Genomic DNA, 25,081 nt, shown 5'->3' on the forward strand with positions numbered 1-25,081 from the left:
TAAGGTATTAGTTAGTTTTAATGAATACCATGTTCTTTTTCATTTAATTTCATGTTCAGTACTTGTATAGTTGCGTTTCTTTCGTTGCACTGACTGATTGATAGTGATTTTACGTGACTGTGAAAGTGGTGATATGATAACAACAATTTTTTGTTTGTTTTGTTTTTTATACAATACATGAGTTGCGGGAGCGCGGAATTTTACCAGGTGGAACTTTCTTTCGTTTCAGCCGGTCGGACATTATTTGAGACACAGCTGAGCTAAACTTGAACGTTAGCCTGCCCAGGAGCAGTCTAGTTCTGCGGCATAAGTTACCATGGTTACTCAGCGGGCATTCAAATAAGCCACATTGGTGGAAAGAAACTCTCTCTTAAATGAGCCAGAATTATTGAGATAAGCCTGGCTTTCCCTTGTGGAACACCCCTCTGATGGCAAAAACAGATAAGCAGAAAACAGATCTACAAAGAATTACCAAAACGATTGTAATGGCGAGGATTTAACAACGACTGAGACTAACCAAGGGGATTATATACTGAGGGAACAAAGTGAGGAAGTGATTGCAGCTGTGGGTGATTGAGTGAAGAAAGGTGTGTAAAATGGAGCTGAGGACCAAAACAGGGGAACTGAGGATAACTAGGAGTAATGACCAGAACAAGATTTTAAAACACAAGGTAGAAGGTCCAACAAAATACCAACTAATAACACAAATCAGAGTAAATTAAAGAAAAAGAAATAATTAAACTATAGAAAAGACCAGAAACCCAAAGGACAAGAAAATAAAAACACAAAAAACCATGAATCATGACAGTTGTTTAGAACATCAGCTCAGGCAACGAAGGAAAAAAAATGCTGTTAGGAAGTACGAGAAAAATATCCTTTTTTTAAATTTCCGTGCACTTGTTTTCATTTAGGAAGTTATTTTGATTTAAACATAACAAAATGTCTTTATCTTGCCAGTTGCTGGCGCTGTGGGACGCAGTGGCTTTTGCAGCTTCGGTTCCTAAAAGTACTGCTCCACCCCCACATCAAAAGTTAAGCTGTTCTTTATTCTTCATTTCATTAGACAGCAACATGTATTGTGTCCTTACTTATTGTTTACAGAGAAAAAAAAACTTTTGGGGGGGGGGGGGATTTGTTGCTTAAGGGCAGCACCATGCGATAGTGGGTTAAGTAAGGGTTCCCATGTTTAGAAGGTGCCTAAGTTCTTAATGGGTAATACTTTTTTGACAAAAAAGTCTAAATATAGTTGTTGTAATTCTAACTGGCATATGTATTGTTTTATCAGACTATCTTTTTATCTGCTTTTCTTCACTTCAGTCAGATAAAAATGACACATCAAACATTTCTAGAAAGTACCGTTAATTCAAAGCAAAATGAGTCCGGCATTAATGATCAGTAGCTAACTGACATTAACAGTTTCTCAATCCTTTGTAATCATTGTTTCAAAATGTAATAAGGTTAAAAATGTATCAGCCAGACAGCAAATGGATCTGATGATTATAATAAGCTGCTACAGAACAGTATCTATAAACAGAGAGATAAACTTTAAACATTTAAACAATGTGCTTGACGTGAGAGAAAGCCTAATCTCCTTTAATTTACTCTTCCTGATCCTCCTCATCATCCTCATCATGGCAGTGGGTGATCTCCTGTGGAGCCTGAGGGAAGAAATGGGGTGCTTGAATCTCGCTGATGGATTGGGTAAACTGGTGCCGTTTGCACTCCATCTCTTTAAAGTCGACATCATGGCGGGATCGTGTGGCAAGCGGCGACTCCGTGCCAATGATATTGACATGCGAGTGTTCCACTGTCGACTCATGAGGCATCTAAAAGGGAAATTTATTATTATTTATTTTTTTTTTTTTTAAATCAGGAGGAGGCAATTATGTCACACAATGATCGCTATATATGCTCACAGTAACAGAAGTTAATCATTAAGAGTACTAAAAGTGACAGAAAATATAATCCTTTTTACTTAATTTATGAGATATCCATCAAAAGTTTCTTTTAGTTTGCAGTTTACATCAAGAATTATCACTGTATTCAACATAGTTGAACTCTTAATACTTTTTAAGGTTATTCACCCCAGATGTTGTACAGGGAGAGGGGAGGGTGTTTATGTATGGGTTGAGACCGGAAGACCTGCTCCTTAAGAGCAAAAAAGTTCACCAACTTGTTACTTCTTTCAGCTACAATGCAGCATACCATACACTGCACTAATTGATCGAGATCGAGTGCAGTTTTCCTGGGTTGCAGGTGAAAATGGGGGTCTGGGATTGCAGATTCCCAGTGTTGCAAACACTTCACCTCGGACACTGAACTTCACCTCGCTGGCAGCAAAAGAGCCAGTTGGTGTGAGGTGGAGGTGTGCATCCTAAATATAGTGAGGCTCATCTACAGTGCACAGTGAAAATGAGTACACCCCTGTTGAAAAGTAACATTTTGAACAATATTTTAATACACACACAAGTTATTCCCAAAACGTGCATAGAGTAAGTTTAATACAACATCTATTCAGCTTACAACAGAAAAGAAAGGTCAATAATATAACTTAAATGACATATTTGTCCATTTTTGTGAAATTATGCTGGTGCAAAAGTGAGTACACCCCTATGTTAAACTCCCTGAGAATGGGCCGTGTTGGCCCGAAATGTCATGAAATGAAAAGGCATTAAAAGGGAGGTCATCGTTGTGCGTTTCATCCTTGCCTTACATTGAAATTTTACATTTTGAGTCTGCACCAGGCTAAAAGAGACGTGTGTGAGATTTGACTGAAATCCTATGGAGAGTATCATGATCTGCTTCAGTAGTCACAGTACATGTTGACAAGCATGTTTCTTTTGGTGAAATTCAGCTTCCTACTGTTGATGGCATCCATACAGTCCCAAACCATGTCACTCCCACTACTATGCTTGACTTTAAGCATGGGGCACTTTTCTTTGTACAAATCACTTTTTACCGCCACACATGCTTGACACCATCGAAAGCAAATTTGTTTATCATTGTCTCATCAGAGACAAACAAACTAAGGATATGGATTGCTGGAACCATGTCCTGTGATCTGATGACACCAAGATGAACAAATTTGCTTTAGATGGTGTCAAGCCTGTGTGGTGGTAAAAAGTGATTTGTACAAAGAAAGGTGCCCCATGCTTAAAGTCAAGCATAGTAGTGGGAGTGACATGGTTTGGGGCTGTATGGATGCCATCAACAGTAGGAATCTGAATTTCACCAAAAGAAACATGCTTGTCAACATGTACTGTGACTACTGAAGCAGATCATGATACTCTCCATAGGATTTCGGTCAAATCTCACACACGTCTCTTTTAGCCTGGTGCAGACTCAAAATGTAAAATTTCAATGTAAGGCAAGGATGAAACGCACAACGATGACCTCCCTTTTAATGCCTTTTCATTTCATGACATTTCGGGCCAACACGGCCCATTCTCAGGGAGTTTAACATAGGGGTGTACTCACTTTTGCACCAGCATAATTTCACAAAAATGGACAAATATGTCATTGAAGTTATATTATTGACCTTTCTTTTCTGTTGTAAGCTGAACAGATGTTGTATTAAACTTACTCTATGCACATTTTGGGAATAACTTGTGTGTGTATTAAAATATTGTTCAAAATGTTACTTTTCAACAGGGGTGTACTCATTTTCACTGTGCACTGTATGCACACAGCGTGGGCTCTAGTCCCAGACTCCTTGAAATGGGCTGGACTCTCTCGTACTCCAAAGCTGCCCAGATAGAGAGGGGTCAGGTGAGTTTGGGTACTCCTGGCTGAGCACCTCAATGTTGAAGTTCTACCAGGTGAGTGAGAGGGTGACCTCTCTGGAGCTTCAAGTTACAGCAGGGAAGGCTCTGACCGTGGTTTGTGCATTTGTACCAGACAGCAGTTCAGATTACTCAACCATCTTAGAGTTTCTGGGTGGTGTCCTAGAGGTGCCACCTGAGGATTCCATTGTTCTCCTAAGGGACTTCAATGCCCATGTTTGTGATTACAGTGACGTGGAGAAATGCTTTTGGAAAAAAACAGCATCCATGACCTGAACCCAAGTGGTGTTTTGTTCTTTTGTTCAAGTCTGTGCTAGACATGGACAGTCCATTACAAACACCATGATCAAGCATGAGGTGGTTCTAAAACACTTGCTGATAACAGTCAGCAAGAGCGGTTCAAAAGCGTGCTGATACAATACCACACCATAACAGAGTCTGGCTTTGGGACTTGTTGCTAATAACAGTTTGGATGGTCCTTTTGTTGCTGACAGTTTGTCCTTTTCATCTTTGCTCACTTACCAAACAGATCTTAAATAGTATTTGGTCTGACAGCAAGACATATTTATACTGTGAGATGGTCAATCCCAGATGTCTCTGAGCCCAGATTTTCATTATCAGTTTCCCACACATTTGTTGACAAACCTTCAATTGTATCGAATTATGATAAGAATCCCCCGTTGATATGGCTTGTTTGATATGACCTCATTATTACTATCATTAACCTACTATCCCTAAACTGACCCCTTCCCAAAGTTTCTTTTGTAATGTGTTGCAGTTCTAAAATGTAAAACTAGATGTATGACAATTAAATCGAACTGATGAGAAAAATCATGAAATGTCTTGGGTTCATACTTGCTTTTTCCATTCTATACCAACTTTTTCTGATATGGAGTTGTATGTATTGTTTGTGTTTATTATGTTCAGAAAAAAAGAAAAAGAAAAAAAAAAGAAAAAAAATCAACGACCTCCTAAATCAGCCACTTACCTTGATATTTAGGAAAGACTTATTTTGATTTAATTTATCATTAGGGGCATACAAATACATACATAGCACAAAGAGATGACATTGTGTGATATCAATGGGCCTCATGCAAGAACCTTTTCATATTTTTATTCTAAATTTCTCTTACTTTTTTCGCATGAAGGTCTCGTACGAACACGCCACGTCAGATTCAACAAACGCTCTTAACTTCGGAAAAAGTGTGTAAACGACCTGTGTAAATGATGAATGCCACCCGTGCGTATTTAAGTGCATGTGCACGAGGATAGAATATTTGCATACTCCACTCCCAAAATTCTACCATATTAGGCTGTGCTTCCTCTCTCCTGTGCCAGTAAGTGTTGAGTTATGTGAATGGCATCAAGGCGCAAAAAGAACAACTTTACGGGCTCTGAGATTGAAGTTCTGCTTTCAGAGATCCAAAAAGGAAAATCTGTCATTTTAAGCAGTGTCAGCAGTGGAATTACGGGACCTGCTAAAGCCAAGAAATGGGAAGCAATTACGAATGCTGTTAATTCCGTGTCACCTGTGTTACATTACGTAACTCGTAGTGTCACCGAAATAAAAAAAGAAATGGTTTGATATGAAAATGGCTTAAAAAAAGAAAAAACGTCTCGCCATGGCCAGGCGCTCGATGACTGCAACTAAAGCCGTTGCATCAGTTGTTGCCTAATCATGATGGGGCAGTTAATGAGGGGGGTCTTCTGGCACCACACCTTCTGGTCTGCCTGGGCTGGTTCAGGTAGTAGGAGACCCTCGTTCATGGCAATATTGTGCAAATCTGGCTATAGAGCAGTTTACCCCCGCTGTATCGAGACACACCCACCTGGCCTTCAGCTCAGTGCGCTCCACAATGGCACGGGTGCTTTGATGCGTATATGTGTGTAGTCTAGTGCGTTATGTTTGGCAGTCCAGCCAAGGCATGAAAGTCCCTCTTAATTTGTACTTGTTGGACAGCGGTGTATGAGAATTTGATATACCATGGGTGACAAACTAATGAGAGTTTTGATGATCAAGGGGAGCGCACGACTCACAGAGGACTGGGACACACCTGATCTGTCTCCAATCTTGCTCTGTATGGTTCCAGTGGCCAAAAGTCCAAGGGTGGTGAGGACCTGGACGTGTGGTGGAATTGGGTTTGATCGGCGTGTTTCTCTCTGGAGTTGTGGCTCTAGCAAGCTGCATATTTGCAGCAGCACAGTCCTTGGCAATCTAAATCACGATGTCAGCACTTTGAATTGTTTGTACATGAAATGTGCTATATAAATAAATTTGATTTTTGATTTGTCTGTCTACACGGTCTCAGAGCACACATGCGCTAAGGCATCCAAAAGTAGAAAGTCAGCCACTTGTTACGCTTCCCATTGACCTTGTTATATACAGAGTCAAATTAACCTTCAATTACCGTATTTTCTGCACTATAGAGCGCACTGGATTATAAAGCGCACTGTCAATGAATGGTCTATTTTCGATCTTTTTTCATATATAAAGCGTACCGGGCTATAAGGCGCATTAAGCGAAACAAAACAGTGTCGTTGCTGTTACCTGGCAGTTCAGTGATGATTCGAAAACGAAACTTATAAAATCGGCTCGGCACATGCGCAAAACCACAAAGTAGCAATCGACAAGTAGCACAAATCGACTGAACACCAGCCTTCGTAAAAGCTCGGACCACAGTTGAGACTATGCTCATGACTACTGTAGCCGTAATGCTGCGGTGCGGCTTTGTAGTTTACCAAAGTCTTACTAAAACATTTTGACAGAGCGCCGTGTACCACACAAAATCGTTTCGGGGTCCGTAAGCTAACAAGAATAAATCCATATATAAAGCGCTCCGGGTTATAAGGCGCACTTTTGTTTTTTGAGAAAATTATAGGCTTTTAAGTGCGCCTTATAGTGCGGAAAATACGGTAGTGCATAATTTAAGTCAAACAGAATAATGTCAGCATCATTATGGGATATAATGTATATATTTATTTATTTATGTTTGCTTCAAAGTGATTAAATATACAATCCATTAATCAAGCAAACTTAATTGGAATAACAGCGGACTATTTTAGGAAACTCCTACGACAGGTCTGGATCACTCGTAAATTCTGTTCGTACCTGAAAGAAAACGTAAAATACAAAAAGATTGTTGAATGCACAAATTCTCTTAAATCACTTGTACGCATGACTCAAGAACAAATCTGTGCGTACGAACAATTCTTGCATGAGGCCCAATGTCTTTGTGTTTGTTTCTGCATGTTTTGCATAAAAATGATATAATAATTATCTCACCAGTACATGGGCTGCCCTGAACAGATAGCTGAAGGGGTAGTAGAGCAGGTTGATGAAGGAGGCGGCATAAAGGTCGGCGTAGCGCATCACCTGAGAGGCAAACAGGGTCTGACGGGATCCACTGCGAAATAGACTTCCAATCATGCCATAACACATGTCCATGTCATGAGTAACTTTCTAGAGAGAACATAAAACACACAAAGCAATGTTTCGTCCAAGGACGGGACTCATTGGCCAGTAATCTGGGAAAAAAACATGTGCATGTGATGTGAAATGAGTGTCAGTTTAATTGTGGTCCATATTTTCCTAACTTTAACCATCTTGTTGTTAGTACCCAACGTCAAAACCAAATAGTGTAAAACCGCAACAAGTGAGTGAAACAACAAAAAAACAAACAAACAAACAAACAAAAAAACAGCAACTGAATGCAAGAACATTTTAAAATAAAACTCATTGAAAGCAAAAGTGATTGGATTAAAAGCAAAAATTTAAATTCCATTCTAAAGAACAGTTTCTTCAGGGCACCTGTGTTCAAGACTTAATCTTTATTCTTCCCCTTGGCAGTCAGGTGTGTAGTGACAACCTCCAGCCTCTCTGATCCCCAAATGTGCATGTTTGACCCGTGATGTAACAGTCAAATGTGACCTTTTCATGAAATATGAATATTTATGAATATTTCATGATTTGTCATGAGACTGTATAGAAAAAAGATAGTAAATACCATGGTAATTGGTACAAGCTGGTACATGGTACAAGCTTATTGCTTGTTCTGGAGCAAGCAACGGCCTCAAAAGATGTAATAAATATATGTGAATCAAAATTAGGCAGCTTTTCTCTTTCTCAGCTCTATCTGCTTGCTGAGGGTTATGGGAACTGGGGAGCTTCTTGAAGGATGCATATCTTCAAGGGCTCTTTTTCTGGTTGCCTTTGCAGCAGAGATAGAATGCTGGGACTGGATAGTGTAGTGGTAAGATTGCCACCTTTCGTGTAGGTGACTTGGTTTCAAATCCCCTTTATGAAAGGTACTTTTCATACCTACTTCGAGTAGGGGTCCTTAGGCAAGACCCCCTTACCCTACCTGTAAGTCGCTTAGGATAAAAGTGTCTGCCAAATGCATAAACATAAACAATGCTAAATTGACATAACAGCTGGCTGGCCATTGTCATTATTACTCTGTAAATCCTTTATCACTTGAATTCTATGAACTATAATTTGCCTATGTTGCAAATGCAATACAGGCTTTTTCACACATGCCTTTCAAGACAGGACTAATGTGTGAAATTACAGAGGGATCCAAGCTGATCTGCTGCTGATATGCCTCTGAGCTGTCAAGCAAGGTAATAACAGAGGTTAAACAGCCTATGTGTGTACGGACAAGCTGGCTTAATTGTTAATGCATCTCTAAGAAACAATGCCATTATGACTCAGATGATTCCAAGATGCCTCCTGCCCTCTGCTCAATTTGCTCTCACAGCCTACAGGACCAGAGTGACCTGCATTTGGCCTGGATCCTTCTCTGTTTCTCTCTCTGGCAGCACACAAAGAATACATAGACCACTTCTCAACTAACCAAGCCAAGGCCAGTGTAAGGCTGAGGATCCACCAAGAGTTGATCAAAAGTTAGCTTGATCCTGTTACGTCCTAGCTATATACCAATTTCAATACATGACTGTGAACGTAGCCAGATGGGTTACATAAAAAAAAGAATTCTCACCACTCCTCATGCACAGGAAAAAAATATACAAACTGCAATATGTCAGAATGGGGAGATGTGTTTCTGGGACACTCTAACCCACTGCTGGGGCTCCACAGGGGACTGTCTTAGCTCTGTCTCTTTTAACTCTCTACACATCAGACTTTAGGTACAACTCAGAGTCCTGCCACATACTGGTATTTCTGATGATACGGCTGTTGTGGCTGTTGTGTGCTCGGTGGACAGTAGGGGGAGTAAAGTGACCTTGTGGAGGCCTTCAATGACCGGAGCAAAAATAACTGTCTTCTCCTGAACACCACCAAGACCAAGGAGTTGGGGGTGGACTTCAGGAGATCTAAAAAAAAAACCCAAAAACATGCCAGTCAGTCTGCATTGACGGAGAAGAGATAAAGACTGTGCAGACCTACAAAGGAGGTGGTACTGGATGAAAAACTGGAGTAGTCTGCCAACATAGATACAGTGTACAGGATGGGGCAGAGCCACCTCTTCTTTCAGAAATGGCTCAGGTCCTTTAATGTCTGCAGTAACATGCTGTGCATGTTCTATAATAGTACGATTCCAAGTGCACTGTTCGCTGCTGTTGTCTGCTATGGAAGTAGCACTACAGACGAAAACTGTAGGCGTGTGGACAAACTACTGAACTCAATTCTCTTTCAATTCAATTCAGCTTATTTATATAGTGCCAAATCACAACAAATGTCATCTCAAGGCACTTTGTGACAAAGTGGGTGAGACCATTTGTCTCATTTATTAATATCATCTTTAGTTCACCATACTTAATTGTTTTCAATCATTTTACTATCAGTAATCAGCATTTTACAGATACAGACTATCCCGGGTTTGTTTGTGTTTTGTATTATGTTTGGTTATATTTCATAGTTCAACATCTTTGGTTCAAATAAACACTGACAAGTATTGTTAAATTCAATTATAATTTATTGATTTATATTTCCTTAGAATCAGTTAAATGAACATTTAAGTGTGCTACTCACCATACCCACCATGTGCTCAGAGACAAAGGGAGGAAGTGCTGCAATATTTCTGCTTTTATATTCTGTGAAACACGATTGGGGGAGGTCATTGGACTAGTCCACATCAGGAAGGTGAGACACATTAGGTTAAGATATTATTTAGGTTTATTTGGTATTTACTTTTGTAAGGTTAACATGTAGATGAAGAGGTAAAACAGGTATGTTTTTACTGTAATGTGTATGAATTGTGACATGTGGAAAAGTGAAATGGTGAAGTTAAAAGCCAGTGGATTCACCTCCTCTGTTGGTACAACCAAGGAGGCAGTGCCCAGTGAGGTGAGGCTATTTAAGCAGTGGCCTTTAGTCTGTCGAGGAGGAGAGGGAGTGCAACTGTCGTGCTGATCGGGTGTAGCAATGTATATTTGATTTAATTTCTTTTTTTTTTTTGTTTAGTTCTAAGTTGAGTTTTATTTAGTTCAACTAAGATAACTGTTCAGTTATATTTCTTGTTGTATATATATATATATTTTGCTACACGTGAAGCAGGCACTTGTAAATAAACACCTTGTGGTGATTTTTGGACAAACTGCCGTGATTCTGCCTCCTACTTATGCCGCTCTGGTCAGCTTCCCAACACACTTCAATGATACAGTCCAATTTAATTAAGAGTCCGAACCAGGCCAGTCCTATGCCAGGCAGGGGGCTGGACCCCTAAGAACTGTGGTGGAGCAGCAGATAAGGAGGAAGCTGTTCAGTTTTAAGGACAAAAATAAACACCCCCTCCACAACATCCTGACATGACAGAGGTCATCTCACTGACTCTCTCACAAACAACGAACAGCTGAGAGACCACAGAGACAGTCTTCAGGTAAAGCAAAATACCATATATTTCTCAAGTTGATAACAGCTACAGTATGCTTGCAAGTACAATAAAACCCTTGCAAGCAATGAGCAAACTGTGACAGCTTTGTTTGCCTAAGGATGTGGAAAAGCAATATTTGCAATAAAAATGATGGATGAAGAAATATGTGTCTATGCAAACTGTACCTTAATGCGCCTCTGCAATGAGCTGATGTCAGGCCTCTCATTGCTGCTGCTATCCAGATGCCTAAGGATAAAAAAAAAAAAAGTGGTACTATTTAATCTTTGAGCCCAACTACTTAAAATGTAGCTGCTCAAGTTTCCCAAGTTAAAATTATACATGTTGCCAGTTTTAACTTCTAAATTTAAAGAATCAGAATTTCATTATGTAGAAATACAGTATGTAATGACCATAAAGTATCTTATCTTCTGCTGACATCATACATCCCAGATCAGTTATGTATCACTAACTTTGAAGTTAGGTCCATAAATATTTGTACAGTGACAATTTTTATTACAGCTACATACCAAAAGATAATACTGTTACGGTTAGTTAAATAAAGTGACCTAAGGTGGAGGCTCTCCTCTTTATTTGAGGGTAGTTGGAGGTAGCCTTTAGAATCTTTAGCAAGGATCTAATTTGATTAGACAATTAGAAAAAAATAGAATGATCTTTCACCAAAATCCTTTAAAAATCAATTAGAACTTACTTATAAAGCTCTGCCAGGAGGCAGTCTAATGACTGAAGTTCCTCAAAAATGGCTGGAAAAACAAACACTGGAATTAGTATATAAGTTTCTCAACACCAGCAGTGTGAAAAACACATTTTGAATAAAATGAAACTATGTGTGCAAGTACAGCACCAGTAAAACATTTGGACACCTCTACCCATTCATTTTTTACGGGTAAGTGTTACTGTAGCTCACAGCTCTTCTCTGTCCACACATGGAGCTCCTGGACCAGCTCAGGTATAACCAGGAAAGTTCTCCAGCCCTGACGCTTCTTTGATTTGAGAATGTCACCAAAAATGTGGTCTCCAATGTAGATGATGTCTTTTCCTTTTGCGCCAAGCAAGTCACAAACCATGTCTGAAGACCCTAAGAAAATGACAATACCACTTTTTCAGTTTGGAGATTTGAGCCACATAGTCAAGACACCTTGAAACTATATGATAAACTTACTATATTACTATATGACCCTTGAGTTTATGTGACATCTAATGTGCTAATGGCCAGGTATCTGGTAAGCTCTGGTAAAAATTAAATTAGTGCAAGGTAACAAGGATGAACAGTGCTGATACCTATTCTCTGCACCTCACACACATACTGTACATACCAGGGTTGTACAAAATTCTGAATTTAATCCAATTCAAGGAAAGAATTTGATTTTCAATTTGAATTGACTCCGCCCTACAGGATGTTGAATTGTATTTGAATCGGAATTACAGGAAGTGGAATTGAATTCAGGTGAGGATGGACTCAATGATGGAGGAGTAGGAGTGTACCATCATTGTCCTTGGCAGGTTGAATTTTTTCAGCTACCGCAGGAAGTACATCCTCTGCTGGACTTTCTTGATGAGGGAGCTGATGTTCAGCTCCCACTTGAAGTCCTGGGAGATGATAGTTCCCAGGAAGCGGAATGACTCCACAGTGTCAATTGTGGAGTTACAGAGGATGATGGGGGTAGGTGAGGCTGAGTTCTTCCTGAAGTCCACAACCATCTCCGCTGTCTTTATAGCATTGAGCTCCAGGTCGGCAGATGGTCAGCCTCCCACCTGTAGGTGGACTCGTCACCATCACAGATAAGTCCGATGAGAGTGGTGTTGTCCGCGAACTTCAGGAGCTTGATGGACTGGTGACTGGAGGTGCAGCTGTTGGTGTACAGGGAGAAGAGCAGAGGAGAAAGAACACAGCAGGGGGGGGAACCAGTGCTGATGAGCTGTGAGTCGGAGACGTGTTTTCCCAGTTTCACGTGCTGCTTCCTGTCAGACACGAAGTCTGTAATCCACCTGTAGGTGGAGTCAGGCGCACTCAGCTGGGAGAGCTTCTCCTGAAGCAGATGGTGTTAAAAGCAGAGCTGAAATCCACAAACAGGATCCTGGCGTAGGTACCTGCGGAATCCAGGTGCTGGAGGATGTAGTGGAGGGCCAAGTTGACTGCATCGTCTACAGACCTGTTGGCTCTGTAGGCAATCTGTAAGGGGTGATCTCTTTCAGGTGTGAAAACACAAGGTGCTCAAAGGACTTCATAACCACAGAGGTCAGGGGGACGAGTATGAAGTCATTAAGTCCTGTGGACCTTGGCTTCTTGGGAACAGGAATGATAGTGGAGGTCTTGAAGCAGGCTGGCACATGACATGTCTCCAGCGAGGTACTGAAAATGTCTGTGAGCACTGGAGACAGCTGATCAGCGCAGTGCTTCAAGGTGGATGGAGAGACAGAATCTGGTCTAGCAGCTTTCCGGAGGTTCTGTCTCCTGAAGAGTTTGTTGACGTCTCTCTCATGGACGGAAAGAGTCGTCACTGAGGTGGGTGGGCCTTTAAGGTGGGTATTGGTTACAGGACTGTCCCATTGTCTGTCGAAGCACCTTGTACTTCGCCTCTTTGAATCTGTCTTGTCCCCACTCCTGAAGGCCTCTTCCTTATTCAACCATAACCTTCTTAGTTTGGCTGTGAACCACGGTTTGTCGTTGTTGTAACTCACCACGGTGCATGATGGAACACAGCAGTCCTCACAGAAGCTGATGTATGATGTCACAGCTTCTGTGTACTCATCCATACTGTTGGTAGCAGTCCTGAACACATCCCATTCAGTAGAGTCCAAACACTCCTGGAGATCTTCCACAGCCTCACTGGTCCACTTCCTTAATGTCCTCACTACAGATTTGCAGAGCTTTAGTTTCTGCCTGTAAGCAGGAATCGGGTGGACCATGACGTGGTCAGAGTGGCCCAGTGCAGCACGGAGGACGGCGTGATAAGCATTCCTGACTGTGATGTAACAGTGATCCAGAATATTCTCCCGTCTGGTCGGGCATTTAATAAGCTGTCTATATTTAGGAAGTTTGTGACTGAGATTTCCTTTGTTAAAGTCACCAAGGACAATAACTAAAGAAAACTTGGTTGGTCCGATCCACGCACAGTATCTGGTCGGCGAGCATGCACTGTGCGTCCTGCACGTTGGCACGAGGCGGGATGTAAACACCGACAAGAATGAATGAAGCAAACTCACAGGGTGAATAAAAAGGCTTACTGTTTATGATGAAGGATTCCAGGTCAGGAGAACAGTGCTGCTGGATCACTGTCACATCAACCACTGTTGATGTAAAAACAGATTCCTCCACCTTTAGCTTTGCCAGAAAGTTCTGCAGCGCAGAGTCCGGTATTAATCCACACAATTTGTCATTGCACAATCAGCTCCAGGATCTCCAAAGCAGTCCCCAGCACTGAGCTAGCCTTCTATATCAGTTTGTTAAGTTTAATTAATTCACTGGCTCTGATGTGGCTGCACCAGTAGATGGCTGCAAAGCAGGCTGCACTCTCCCCCAAAGACTTAAAGAAGATATGCAAAGTATTGATGCAGACATTGAAGGGAGTTAAAGCTAGCTTTAAACGGAACAATCTTGCAGCCTCAATCTTTTTGAGACATTGGGGGAAAGCAGTAAAGAAAAAAGTAAAAGAAATTAATAAACAAAATGTAAAAAGATCAGTGGGATTTTTTGCAGTAAGATTTATGCACTTTTGTAATAGTGATAATAATCTAACTACTATCACTGAAATGATATAGAAATGATATATTTGTTAAAGTCACCAAGGACAATAACTAAAGAAAACTTGGTTGGTCTGTACTGATGACAATGCTATACTTTCCTATGTGATCATAGAATTGAAAGAAAAAACATACTGTAATATTGACAGGAAAAGAAGTGGTTATATTAGTCTTGGACAAAACCACAGGGTACCTTTCAAATATTTTCAAGGTGAATTTCTATCCTTTCTAGGCACTTCACCTTGGCAATATAATGTATATATAGTCTCTCGATTGACATGTTGCCAGACACAATTCAGACATCTGCATTAAGGGTATCATCGGTAGCATTCATGATTCATGCTATTTCTGTGACAAAAAGCCAACTCCAGATCAATATGGTTAGAACAAACAACTACAAAACGCTACACAGATGACTTATGTCAGGCCAATGTTCTGACTACAAGTTAAACTAGCCTCTAGCGCTATTATCCATCCCCATTTCCGATCTCAATCATTCGAGGCCTATTTTAAAAAACAAAGTGACAGTTATCAAAGTTAGCACATCATGTCTATTTAATTACTCTTTTATTTAATTTACTCTTTTTTATTACACTTATTTTATTATTACTTATTTCAGTCACCAATCTATTTAAAAAAAAACTTAAATAATTATTAAAACCACATGAAGTAGATAAAAAGATAAATTAAAATGAATATATTATACTTAATATGATGCACTGAGAATAGTAAATTGTCCTTAGACTGAGATCTAATCTAACATTTGTTTGCACACAACCACTTGAGAAGGTTACCTCCGGAGTAAACAATCCCATGCTGGAGGGGTCCAGTGTAGGTCCCGATCTTAAGCCGGCCTGTTGACTGAAAATATTTAAATAAATAAATGAACAAAATAAACAATCAGAAGATGGGTGAATCATATATGGTATTGTATATATATATATTAGGGCTGGGTACAAAAACAATCTCAAAATTAGAACGTAATGAAATTTACCTACAAGCAGATTGAGGAAGGAAATTAGTTTAGCCAAAGAGAGCAATGAAAGTGGGGGTGAGACTGAAAACTTCACTCACATCATCTTCTCAGACTAAGTAGTTAACAAACAAGGTCCCACAATGTCAGTGACATGAAAGCGGTTTGGATTCAGTATGAAATATGAACAGAATAATGGGAGAATTTTGGTTTTTGAGAGTTGTTGGTTAGTGAACGCCAAAACGGTAGACACAACTAATTTGTTTAATCATGTGGTATCACCCCATTGAGAAAGCATTAAAAAGCAATGCAACTTGGTGCAACTGTTTTTGCAACGCTATCATCAAACAGAAAAGCATAATTTAATCATTTGTGGCTGCCAACTCTATATCATGATCAAGATCGAGATCAATGAATGTAGAAAATTATATTGTGATATTTTTGCCATATCGCCCAGGCCTAATATATATACACACACGCACACACACACACGTGTAGTAAATAAATACTTTTAAAGGCAAGACATACAGTGTCTACTTGCCGCAGCACTGTACCCTCTCCAAAAAACATAGGTTTGCGGGCATCCACCAGGATCAAGTCAAAGTAGGATTTCCAGGGACGGTGGGGTGTACCAGGCTGCAGTAAGTACATTCACACAGCATCATGTATTATTACAACAATACATATAGTAAATATTAGTTTCATTCTTTAAATGGCATCTTTAAAATGTTCTATATTACACATTGATCAAACGTGTTTGAAAATATAAGCATTTCATTCTATCCAGGATGCCAAGAATATACACCTGATTAAGTCAGAAGTGTTACCTTTGAACCATGAGGAAAGTCAAACAGGTAGGTCATAATTTTCTGGAACAAGACAGGAAAAATACAATTAACATCAAAACAAATTGTTAGCCATGACTTCCACTGTATGTATTCAGTTTCGCATTTTGTTTCACTGTAAATTCATTCAAATTTGTAGTCAAATTATGGAACTTTATTGAATAGTTTCTTTTCAGAAAATGAACAAACAACATTTTTAGACAACATTTTGTCAAAAATGGCTGAAACATTGATTAGAGAAATCCCTTTAAGTGATATACAGACAGATTCCATTTTTTTTAATCCATCCATCCATTTTCTATACCTGCTTAATCCAACTGTTGAGGAAGGACTGTCAACTTAATCTCCATCTGTTATTTTTATAATGACCAATTCTGCAATCCCAATTCCCATGCAATTGACAACCAAGCTGAGAATGTTGCAGCCTCCCTACGTTTTACTCTTGACTCTGTTGCTTCATTAAAGAAGAAACCAGTGACTCAGATCAGATATACTCCTTGGTTTAAAGCAATACTATGTAACATTTCTACCTTAAAATAACAGTTTGAAAAAAAATGTGCGGCTAGAATGAGTTTTAATATTACGATTGGCCTGTCTCTTATGCCCTTCGGGGGTCTGAGTTGGAATAACTGCGCTATGTAACTTTGCTGGACCGGCCCGGGAGCTGAGCGGAAGTACTTCGACTTGCTTTCTGGCACACCTACCGCAAAAACTAGTGATGCTCCGATCGATCGGCTGCCAATCATGATCGGCCGATAATGCCCAAAAATAGCCTGATCGGCGATCGGAAAAATATGCCGATCAAAAAACCGATCACGTGACGTAAATTACTAGCTTTTTTTTTTTTTTTTTGACGTAAATTACTAGCGACCACTTTCTAATGTGGTACGTGACGTGTGTACAGAACCGAACAGGCAAAACCTCTACAGTGCATCTCGACAACATGACCTCTCCTGTCTGGAATTTCTTCAAAGTGTGTCAGAAAGATGTGAAACTTACTGCGGTCACGCCATCTGTGCTTCGGAGAGGCACGGTCGCGCCAGCTACACTTGAAAATCTAGTGCCCGTTTACATCGCGTTGTACGGTAAAGCGTCTGAGCGGATTTATGGTGCATTCAAGTGCACCCCGTAAACTCAGAAATCTATATCGAAGTTGATTTTTCATTTGTTGGAATACATACACCTGTCATTACTTGGTTGTTTTTTTACTACATTCTTTTTAATGATTAAAATAAAATGATAGAACAAAATTATTGAAGCATATTCAGAATCAAACTCATTTCTGCATAGTCAGATTTGAAAACTTCATTTAGAACCAAATCAAAATGTTCTCTGCCGACTCCACAAGATTCTTGTTCTACATGTCCCCAGCTACCTCTGTGGTGATTTTCAAGTCATTTCACTGCATCATTGTTTAATAATCTGATGTTGAAATCATACCCAATGAATGGTGTATATGGGCAGATTAAAATATTAATAGAAAATAAAAAAAACAATTGTTTTCTGCAAATGTTCTACATGTCCCCAGCTACCTCTGGCGGTTTAATTTCTATTTATGGTGCACTCTCTGCTAGATGAAAGGCATGGAAATGTCAGATTCCTTCCGTGATCGGCAGTGATCGGCAATCGGGCAGATCATGATTTTGGTGATCGGTGATCGGTCCAAAAAATGCTGATCGGAGCATCACTAGCAAAAACAAATAGACCCCTCTCACGCTCCCAGGTATAAGGCTAAGCTAGCGCAACATTGTCAGTACGATCATCATGGCAGAGGCACCGAATAAACAGAAGAAGACGTTGACTGATGAAGCAAGGAAGAGAAAGAGAGAGGCAGTGTCGTAACCGTACATTACCTCCAAGCCTGTAGGGGGAGCTCCATAATGGGCTTTTTGAGAAGTTACATAGTGTTGCTTTAATTTACAATTGCATACTCAAAAAAATTAAGATACAGAACAGGAAAAAGCGTTCTACAAAGTCAGATAATTGATACTGAGCATGGAAACTTTGCTTCATAACATATAAAAATGCCGTGCACAGGTCAAGTACTGCATATTACTTGCAGTTAATTGAGGAAAATAAGAATATCCCCAGGTTTCTTTTTAACACTGTGGCCAGGTTGACAAAGAGCTTTAGCTCAATTGAACAACGTACACGATATTGCCTAAAGTACTCGCTCATTTGCTTTTACACGCATATGAACTTAAGTGACATCCCATTCTTAATCCATAGGGTTTAATACGCTGGCCCCCTTTGAAGCTATAACAGCTTCAACTCTTAAGGGCAAGCTTTCCACAAGGTTTAGGAGTGTGTTTATGGAAATTTTTGACCATTTCAGAAGCGCATTTGTGAGGTCAGACACTGATGTAGGACGAGAAGGCCTGGCTCGCAGTGTCCGCTCTAACTCATCCATGTCTTTATGGACCTTGCTGTGTGCACTGGTGCAGAGTCATGTTGGAACAGGAAGGGCCCATCCCCAAACTGTTTCCACAAAGTTGGGGGCAGGGAATTATCCAAAATCTCTTGGTATGCCGAAGCATTCAGAGTTCCTTTCACTGGAACTAAGGGGCCAAGCCCAGCTCCTGAAAAATAACCCCACACCATAACTTTACACTTACACAATGCAGACAGACAATTATCGTTCTCCTGGCAACCGCCAAACCCAGAAAGCGTGATTCGTCACTCCAGAGAACGCGTTATCACTGCTCTAGAGTCCAGTGGTAGCGTGCTTTACACCACTGCATTCGACGCTTTACATTGCACTTGATAATGTGTGGCTTGGATGCAGCTGCTTGGCCATGGAAACCCATTCCATGAAGCTCTCAACGCACTGTTCTTTTTTTTTTTTTTTAAACATTTCTTTATTAAGGTTTTGTTCTTTTATACAAACACACAACAACCCCAAACCCAAGGCACAAACTGAAATAATATAAAAAGCATGAAAGCATGAGCTCTGTAAGTGTCCACCTGATATAAAGTAATAAAGTCTCTTAAAGACAGAAAGTCCTTGTTGTGTGGTCCAAAAACAACCCAAATGTATGTTCCAAGACACATTACATATCATGTCAAGCTGATTAATGTCTCAGCCTCAATGGAATACACACAAACAAAAGCAATCGGTAAAGAACTGATAAAGTTGTGGGTTCTTTGAAGGGGAAAAGGAAAATACATATACACATAAAAATTTAATAAATTAAAATAAAAACAAACCAATAATAATAATAATAACACTAATAATTAATAATAAATTAGAATAGAATAAAATAAAGTTAAAAAAAAGGGGAGGGGGTCATTTCAAATTCCAACAGTATCCCAGCTTTCTACTTTAATATTATTATTTTCAAGAAAGTTGCAATATATGCACCAAATCTTCCAAAACTTGTCTAGCTTGCCTTTTGTGGTACAGTGGAAACCGCTTATAGTGGTCACGGATATAGTAATCAACCGCTTATATAGATCAAAAGGCTTGGGAAGGAATCATTTCTATACAAATGCTGTTTAAATCATTTGTTTATAGTAATCAAGAAATCCGCTTATAATGTTCATTTTTGGCCATTTTATGAATGTAAACGTGCAAAAATAATTTTAAAACTACGTGTAGCTATTTTATTTTTTACTTCCTTGATTCCTTTCTGGACGTCTGCTTCTGCCTCGCTAGCTAACGTAACGAGTTGACACCGGGCAGCAAGCGTGCGAATCATGGCTGGAAAATGGAAGTCATGGAGGAGCATGTGTCCGAGGATGGGTGCTGGAGAGCGGATTGAATGCGCGTGTGACCGCTGGAAGCTCCAGGCTGGTTCTTGTAAGATGGGAAGCCGGTGTTCATTCGATTTCTCCTACTTGTCGAGAATTGCTACTTTGTGGTTTTGCGCATGCGCCGAGCCGATTTTCTAAGTTTCGTTTTCACGCCAAGTAGCACAAATCGACAGAACACCGGCACGGAGGAGCATAGATCCGAGCAGGGGTGCTGAAAGGCGGATTGAATTCAAACTTTATTTTCAGACTTGTAAGAAAAAAAATGCACCGGCATACTGTAGTTAGCCCACAGTATGTCTGCGCACTGCACAGTACTGTAATTAAACTTGCATGATAATAAAATTCAGTAAATGCTGAAGCTATCCGTTTCATTTCATTTTTCTCATTGAAAAACGATACAAATGGCATTTAGATGATATTCTCCATAAAAAATAAGTGAAATACCTGTACTGTAATACAAATTCGGTTTTAGTAATCAACCGCTTATAGTGTTCAAATTGGCTCTGGACCAACGTGATCACTATAAGCGGTTTCCACTGTATAACTAATTCTCTCCAAAGCAAAATAAAAGCACATTCCTTTCAACCACTGCGCCAAAACACAGGACACTTCTGTTTTCCATTCTTTGGCCAAACAGCGCTTAGCCTCCAAAAAACAAATATTCAGCAAGTGTTGTGCATTATTAGAGGGGGTAAAGTCTTCTGGATAGATGTGCAGTAGGCATAGTTTTGGTTTAAGAGGCACCTCTTCCTTGATGATCCGACTAGCAACCTCTGTCACTTTCTTCCAAAATGAAAAGGAATGTTGACACTCCCACATACAATGAAATAAAGACCCTTTGCCATGTTTACATTTAAAACAGGTGTCTGGAATATTGGGATATTCCAGCTTGGCTGGAGTTATGTATAGTCTATTCAACCATTTGTATTGTAGTAGTTTAGAACAGGGGTCCCCAACCTTTTCAGCACCAAGGACCGGTTTGGTTCTGCAATTTGTTCCTGTGGCCTGGTCGGGGGGGGGGGGGGGGGGGGGTTGGTTACTTTTTTTGTACTTTACGTTCAACAGACACTGAGGGTGGGGGGTATTTCCATATGCATTATGCATTCACTTCTTTTACATTACATTTAGCAGACGCTTTTACTAATTAGGATATGATGACAGACAGACAGTCATCATTGAAAAAAAAAAAATAATAATTTTTTTGTGCATTTTTTTTTTTCTTTCCCCCCCAATCGCACGGCCCGGTTTGGAATGTCCCGGTGGTTGGGGACCGCTGGTTTAGAATTTATATTTATGGTTTGTGACTGAGCTAAAGTATATGCTTCAGACCAGTCTTCTTCTGCGATATCCTCCTGGAAGTCTGCTTTCCAAGCTTGAAGGATATTATGTGATGATTCTGAGGAATTACCCACAAGGAGGTTATACAATAAAGAGACCTGTCCTCTGGAGTTGAAGAAATTGAGAATTATTTTTTCTAAAGTAGAAAGAGGGGGTAGTTGTAAGCTACCGCCTTGGCGACTTAGGATAAAGCTTCTCAATTGTAAATATTTAAAGAAGTGTTTGGAAGGGATTGTGTACTTAGACTGAAGTTCTTCTATCATCGTATAGGTCAGCTACCTTTGCTATACCCTGAGATGCCCAAAATTTAAATCCTGCATCAGACCTACCAGGTTGAAAGGCATTATTGCCATAAATGGGGGGAAACTGTGTTAATGTTTGTGGAGGCTCAGCTAAATGTGCACAGACTTTAAACCAGACTGAAATGGTATTTTTAAGGTAAGGATTTTTTGTCTTGCTAGTTAGTATGTTATTACTGGCAGAGTACATATATAAGTTTGGGGAGATATTGATTACGGTTCTTGAGCTAATCCGAAGGCCACATGAAGTTTGGAGGTAGCAATTAACTGCAGAAAGTTGGCGAACTTTGCGCACTGCGCACCTCAGCATCCGCTGACCCCGCTCTGTCATTTTACGTGGCCTACCACTTCGTGGCTGAGTTGCTGTCGTTCCCAATCACTTCCACTTTATTGTAATACATTAATACCACTGACAGTTGACTGTGGAAAATTTTGTTGTGAGGAAATTTCACAACTGGACTTGCGCAGGTGGCATCCTATCACCATACCACACTGGAATTCACTGAGCTCCTGAAAGCGACCCATTCTTTCACAAATGTTTGTAGAAGCAGTCTGCATGCCTAGGTGCTTGAATTAATACACCTGTGGCCATGGAAGTGATTGGAACACCTGAATTTAAGTATTTAGATGGGTGAACGAATACTTTGGGCAATATAGTGTATTCCTCAGCAGTAATGATTTTTACAGACAAAATTTAATTTATCAGAGAAAAGATTGATCGCTTGACATCCTACATCTAGTACATTTCTCATGTCTGGCTAATGAAATTAGACAGTGAAAGACCTGAGTTTTTCGCTTACTTAAATAAGCGATTAATTAATTAATTAAAGCATATTCTAGAATGCGCCGCTGAGGGTGGCAGCACATTGGAGTAGCTCTGTACCTCACATTGAGATTTTTTCTTTTTTCTAAATTTCATTCCTGTTTTTTCTTGGAAGAAATTGCATTTTTTGGACAACTGTTCCTTCCTGCCTTGGATGCTGTGCAGCTGGATTGATTTTTACCAATACTTTTGAATATTTTGCTCTTTTGTTATGATGCATAACCGTAGCAACAGGGTGGTTTACAACAGGGACCACCTGATTAACATTGGAAAAGCAGAAATAATTCGACAACTGAAGCCAGAAATCCCACTGGAATTGAAAAGGAGGCGTCGTGGATGCAGAGCAGGAGCAAAGAGGAGAGAGAGAAAGAATAAGTTCAAACCATCTCTGCCATCCATCATCATGGGCAATGTAAGATCGTTAGCTAACAAGTTGGATGAACTTCTAGCCTTGACAAGGACTCAGCAAGAATATCGGGAATGTAGCATTATGTGTTTTACTGAGACATGGCTGCAGGATCATATCCCTGACTCCAGCGTCTCTCTGCCGGGCTTCCTGACTGTACGAGCAGATCGAGATTTAAAGAGTAGCAGGAAAAGGAAAGGGGGTGGATTGGCAGTGCTTGTCAACAACAGATGGTGTCACCCAGGACATGTTACTGTGAAGAGTCGTCTTTGAAGTCCTGACATTGAACTATTGGCAGTAAGTTTTCGTCCATATTATTTGCCAAGAGAGTTCACCTGTGTTGTTTTGGTGGCTGTTTACATTCCACCCTCAGCTGTTGCCGACACTGCATGTGATGTCATCAGTTCCGTTGTTGCTAAGATACAGACACAACACCCCAATTCTTTTGTGGCAATATCTGGTGATTTTAATCATGCCTCACTCTCTGCTACACTGCCAACTTTTCAACAGTTTGTCAGCTGCTCTACCAGAGAAAACAAGACATTGGATTTGTTTTACACAAATGTCAAGGATTCATACATTTCCAAATCAAGACCTCCCCTGGGTAAATCAGATCACAACCTTGTTTTTCTCTGTTCAGCATATAAACCCCCTGTCCAGAGACTACCTGTCACAAAAAGGACTGTTAGAAAGTGGTCACAGGAAGCTGAAGAAGCCTTACAGGGTTGTTTTGATGCAACTGATTGGATTTCTCTTTGTAAGCCACACGGAGAGGACATTAATGCCATGACTGAGTGTGTGACTGACTATATAAACTTCTGTATGGACAACACCATCCCCACCAGAACAGTGAGATGCTTCCCTAATAACAAACCCTGGATCACCAGTGAGCTAAAGGAACTATTGAACAAGAAAAAAAGAGCCTTTAGGGAGCGAGACAGGGAGTTACTGAGGAGCATACAGAAGGAGCTCAAAGTCAAGATCAGCGAGAGCAAGGAGGTGTATAGAAAGAAGCTTGAGAGTAAACTGCAGAGGAACAATATCAGAGATGTGTGGTCAGGAATGAAGAAGATCACAGGCCTCAAGCAGAGTGAGGATCGGATGGATGGAAGTCTGGACAGAGCAAATGAGCTGAACACATTCTTCAACAGGTTCAGTTCAGGAACAAGCTCACCATCCTCCCCTCCTGTTCCCAGCCAAAGAGACATCCCACTCTCCTCTGACCCACAGCTTTCCTGTACCATCTCCACCTCCACCTCAGTCATGGATTCTTCTGCTTCCACTAGTTTGTCTTCAACCAAATCAGGAGATGCTGCTGTCCCCTTTGCCTCCCCCTCCCACTTTTCTGTTTCTAGAAGTCAGGTGAAGAGGCAGTTGGAGAGACTGAACCGGAACAAGGCTGCAGGTCCAGATGGTGTCAGCACATATCAGGACCCCCTGCAGTTTGCTTATCGCCATGGAGTTGGAGTTGAAGACGCTATCATACACCTGCTTCAACAAACCCACTGTCATCTGGACAAAGCAGGCAGCACTGTGAGGATCATGTTCTTTGATTTCTCCAGTGCATTTAACACAATTCAGCATGATCTGCTTCGTCTGAAACTCCAGAAGACTCAGGTGGAGGCCTCAACAATCACCTGGATTAATGACTACCTGACAAACAGACCACAGTTTGTCAGACTGAAGAATTGTGTCTAACCAGGTGATCAGCAGCACAGGAGCACCACAGGGGGACTGTACTCTCACCATTCCTTTTCACTCTGTACACTTCAGACTTCCAGTACAAGTCAGACTCCTGTCATCTACAGAAATATTCAGATGACTATGCAGTTGTCGGGTGTATCAGAGATGGACAAGAAGCTGAGTACAGAGAGCTGGTGGACCGCTTTGTGGCATGGTGTGGGAACAATCATCTCATCTTAAATGTTAACAAAACAAAGGAGATGATTGTAGATTTCAGGAGAAACAGGGTCAGATCAAACCCTGTTTCCATCATGGGAGAAGAAGTGGAGGTGGTTGAGGAATATAAATACCTTGGTGTTCATCTGGACAACAGACTGGACTGGAGACACAACAGTGAAGCCATCTATAAGAAAGGACAGAGCAGACTGTACTTCTTGAGGAAGCTAAGGTCCTTCAAGGTTTGCAACAAGATGTTGCAGATCTTCTACAAGTCTGTTGTTGAGAGCGTCATTTCCTCTTGCGTCATCTGTTGGGGCAGCAGCATCAGAACCAGGGACCTAAAAAGACTCAACAACCTGATAAGGAAG

At 40.5% G+C, this 25,081-nt stretch overlaps 1 protein-coding gene across 3 annotated transcripts in view; it reads right to left on the minus strand.

Moving 5' to 3' along the window:
- Nucleotides 1-25,081, minus strand: part of nt5c2a (5'-nucleotidase, cytosolic IIa) — a 72,282-nt gene continuing 47,201 nt past the window's right edge. The window contains exons 11-19 of one of the 3 annotated variants that reach the window (XR_012772738.1): nucleotides 16,175-16,216; nucleotides 15,876-15,983; nucleotides 15,169-15,235; nucleotides 11,538-11,708; nucleotides 11,322-11,373; nucleotides 10,798-10,858; nucleotides 9,772-9,833; nucleotides 8,954-9,113; nucleotides 7,190-7,242 (exon numbers count right to left, since the gene is read on the minus strand). Coding sequence is in view for 2 of the 3 variants with exons in the window: in XM_075481707.1 (XP_075337822.1) it covers nucleotides 1,599-1,826; nucleotides 7,066-7,242; nucleotides 10,798-10,858; nucleotides 11,322-11,373; nucleotides 11,538-11,708; nucleotides 15,169-15,235; nucleotides 15,876-15,983; nucleotides 16,175-16,216 (906 nt within the window). In the remaining variant the exon portion in view is untranslated. Of the gene's footprint in view, nucleotides 1,827-7,065; nucleotides 7,243-8,953; nucleotides 9,114-9,771; nucleotides 9,834-10,797; nucleotides 10,859-11,321; nucleotides 11,374-11,537; nucleotides 11,709-15,168; nucleotides 15,236-15,875; nucleotides 15,984-16,174; nucleotides 16,217-25,081 lie in introns of those variants that run through there. The other 2 variants (XM_075481707.1, XM_075481717.1) reach the window with 2 other exon arrangements.

The sequence above is a fragment of the Odontesthes bonariensis genome, chromosome 2, assembly GCF_027942865.1.
Source record: "Odontesthes bonariensis isolate fOdoBon6 chromosome 2, fOdoBon6.hap1, whole genome shotgun sequence".
Taxonomy (NCBI): Eukaryota; Metazoa; Chordata; class Actinopteri; order Atheriniformes; family Atherinopsidae; genus Odontesthes; species Odontesthes bonariensis.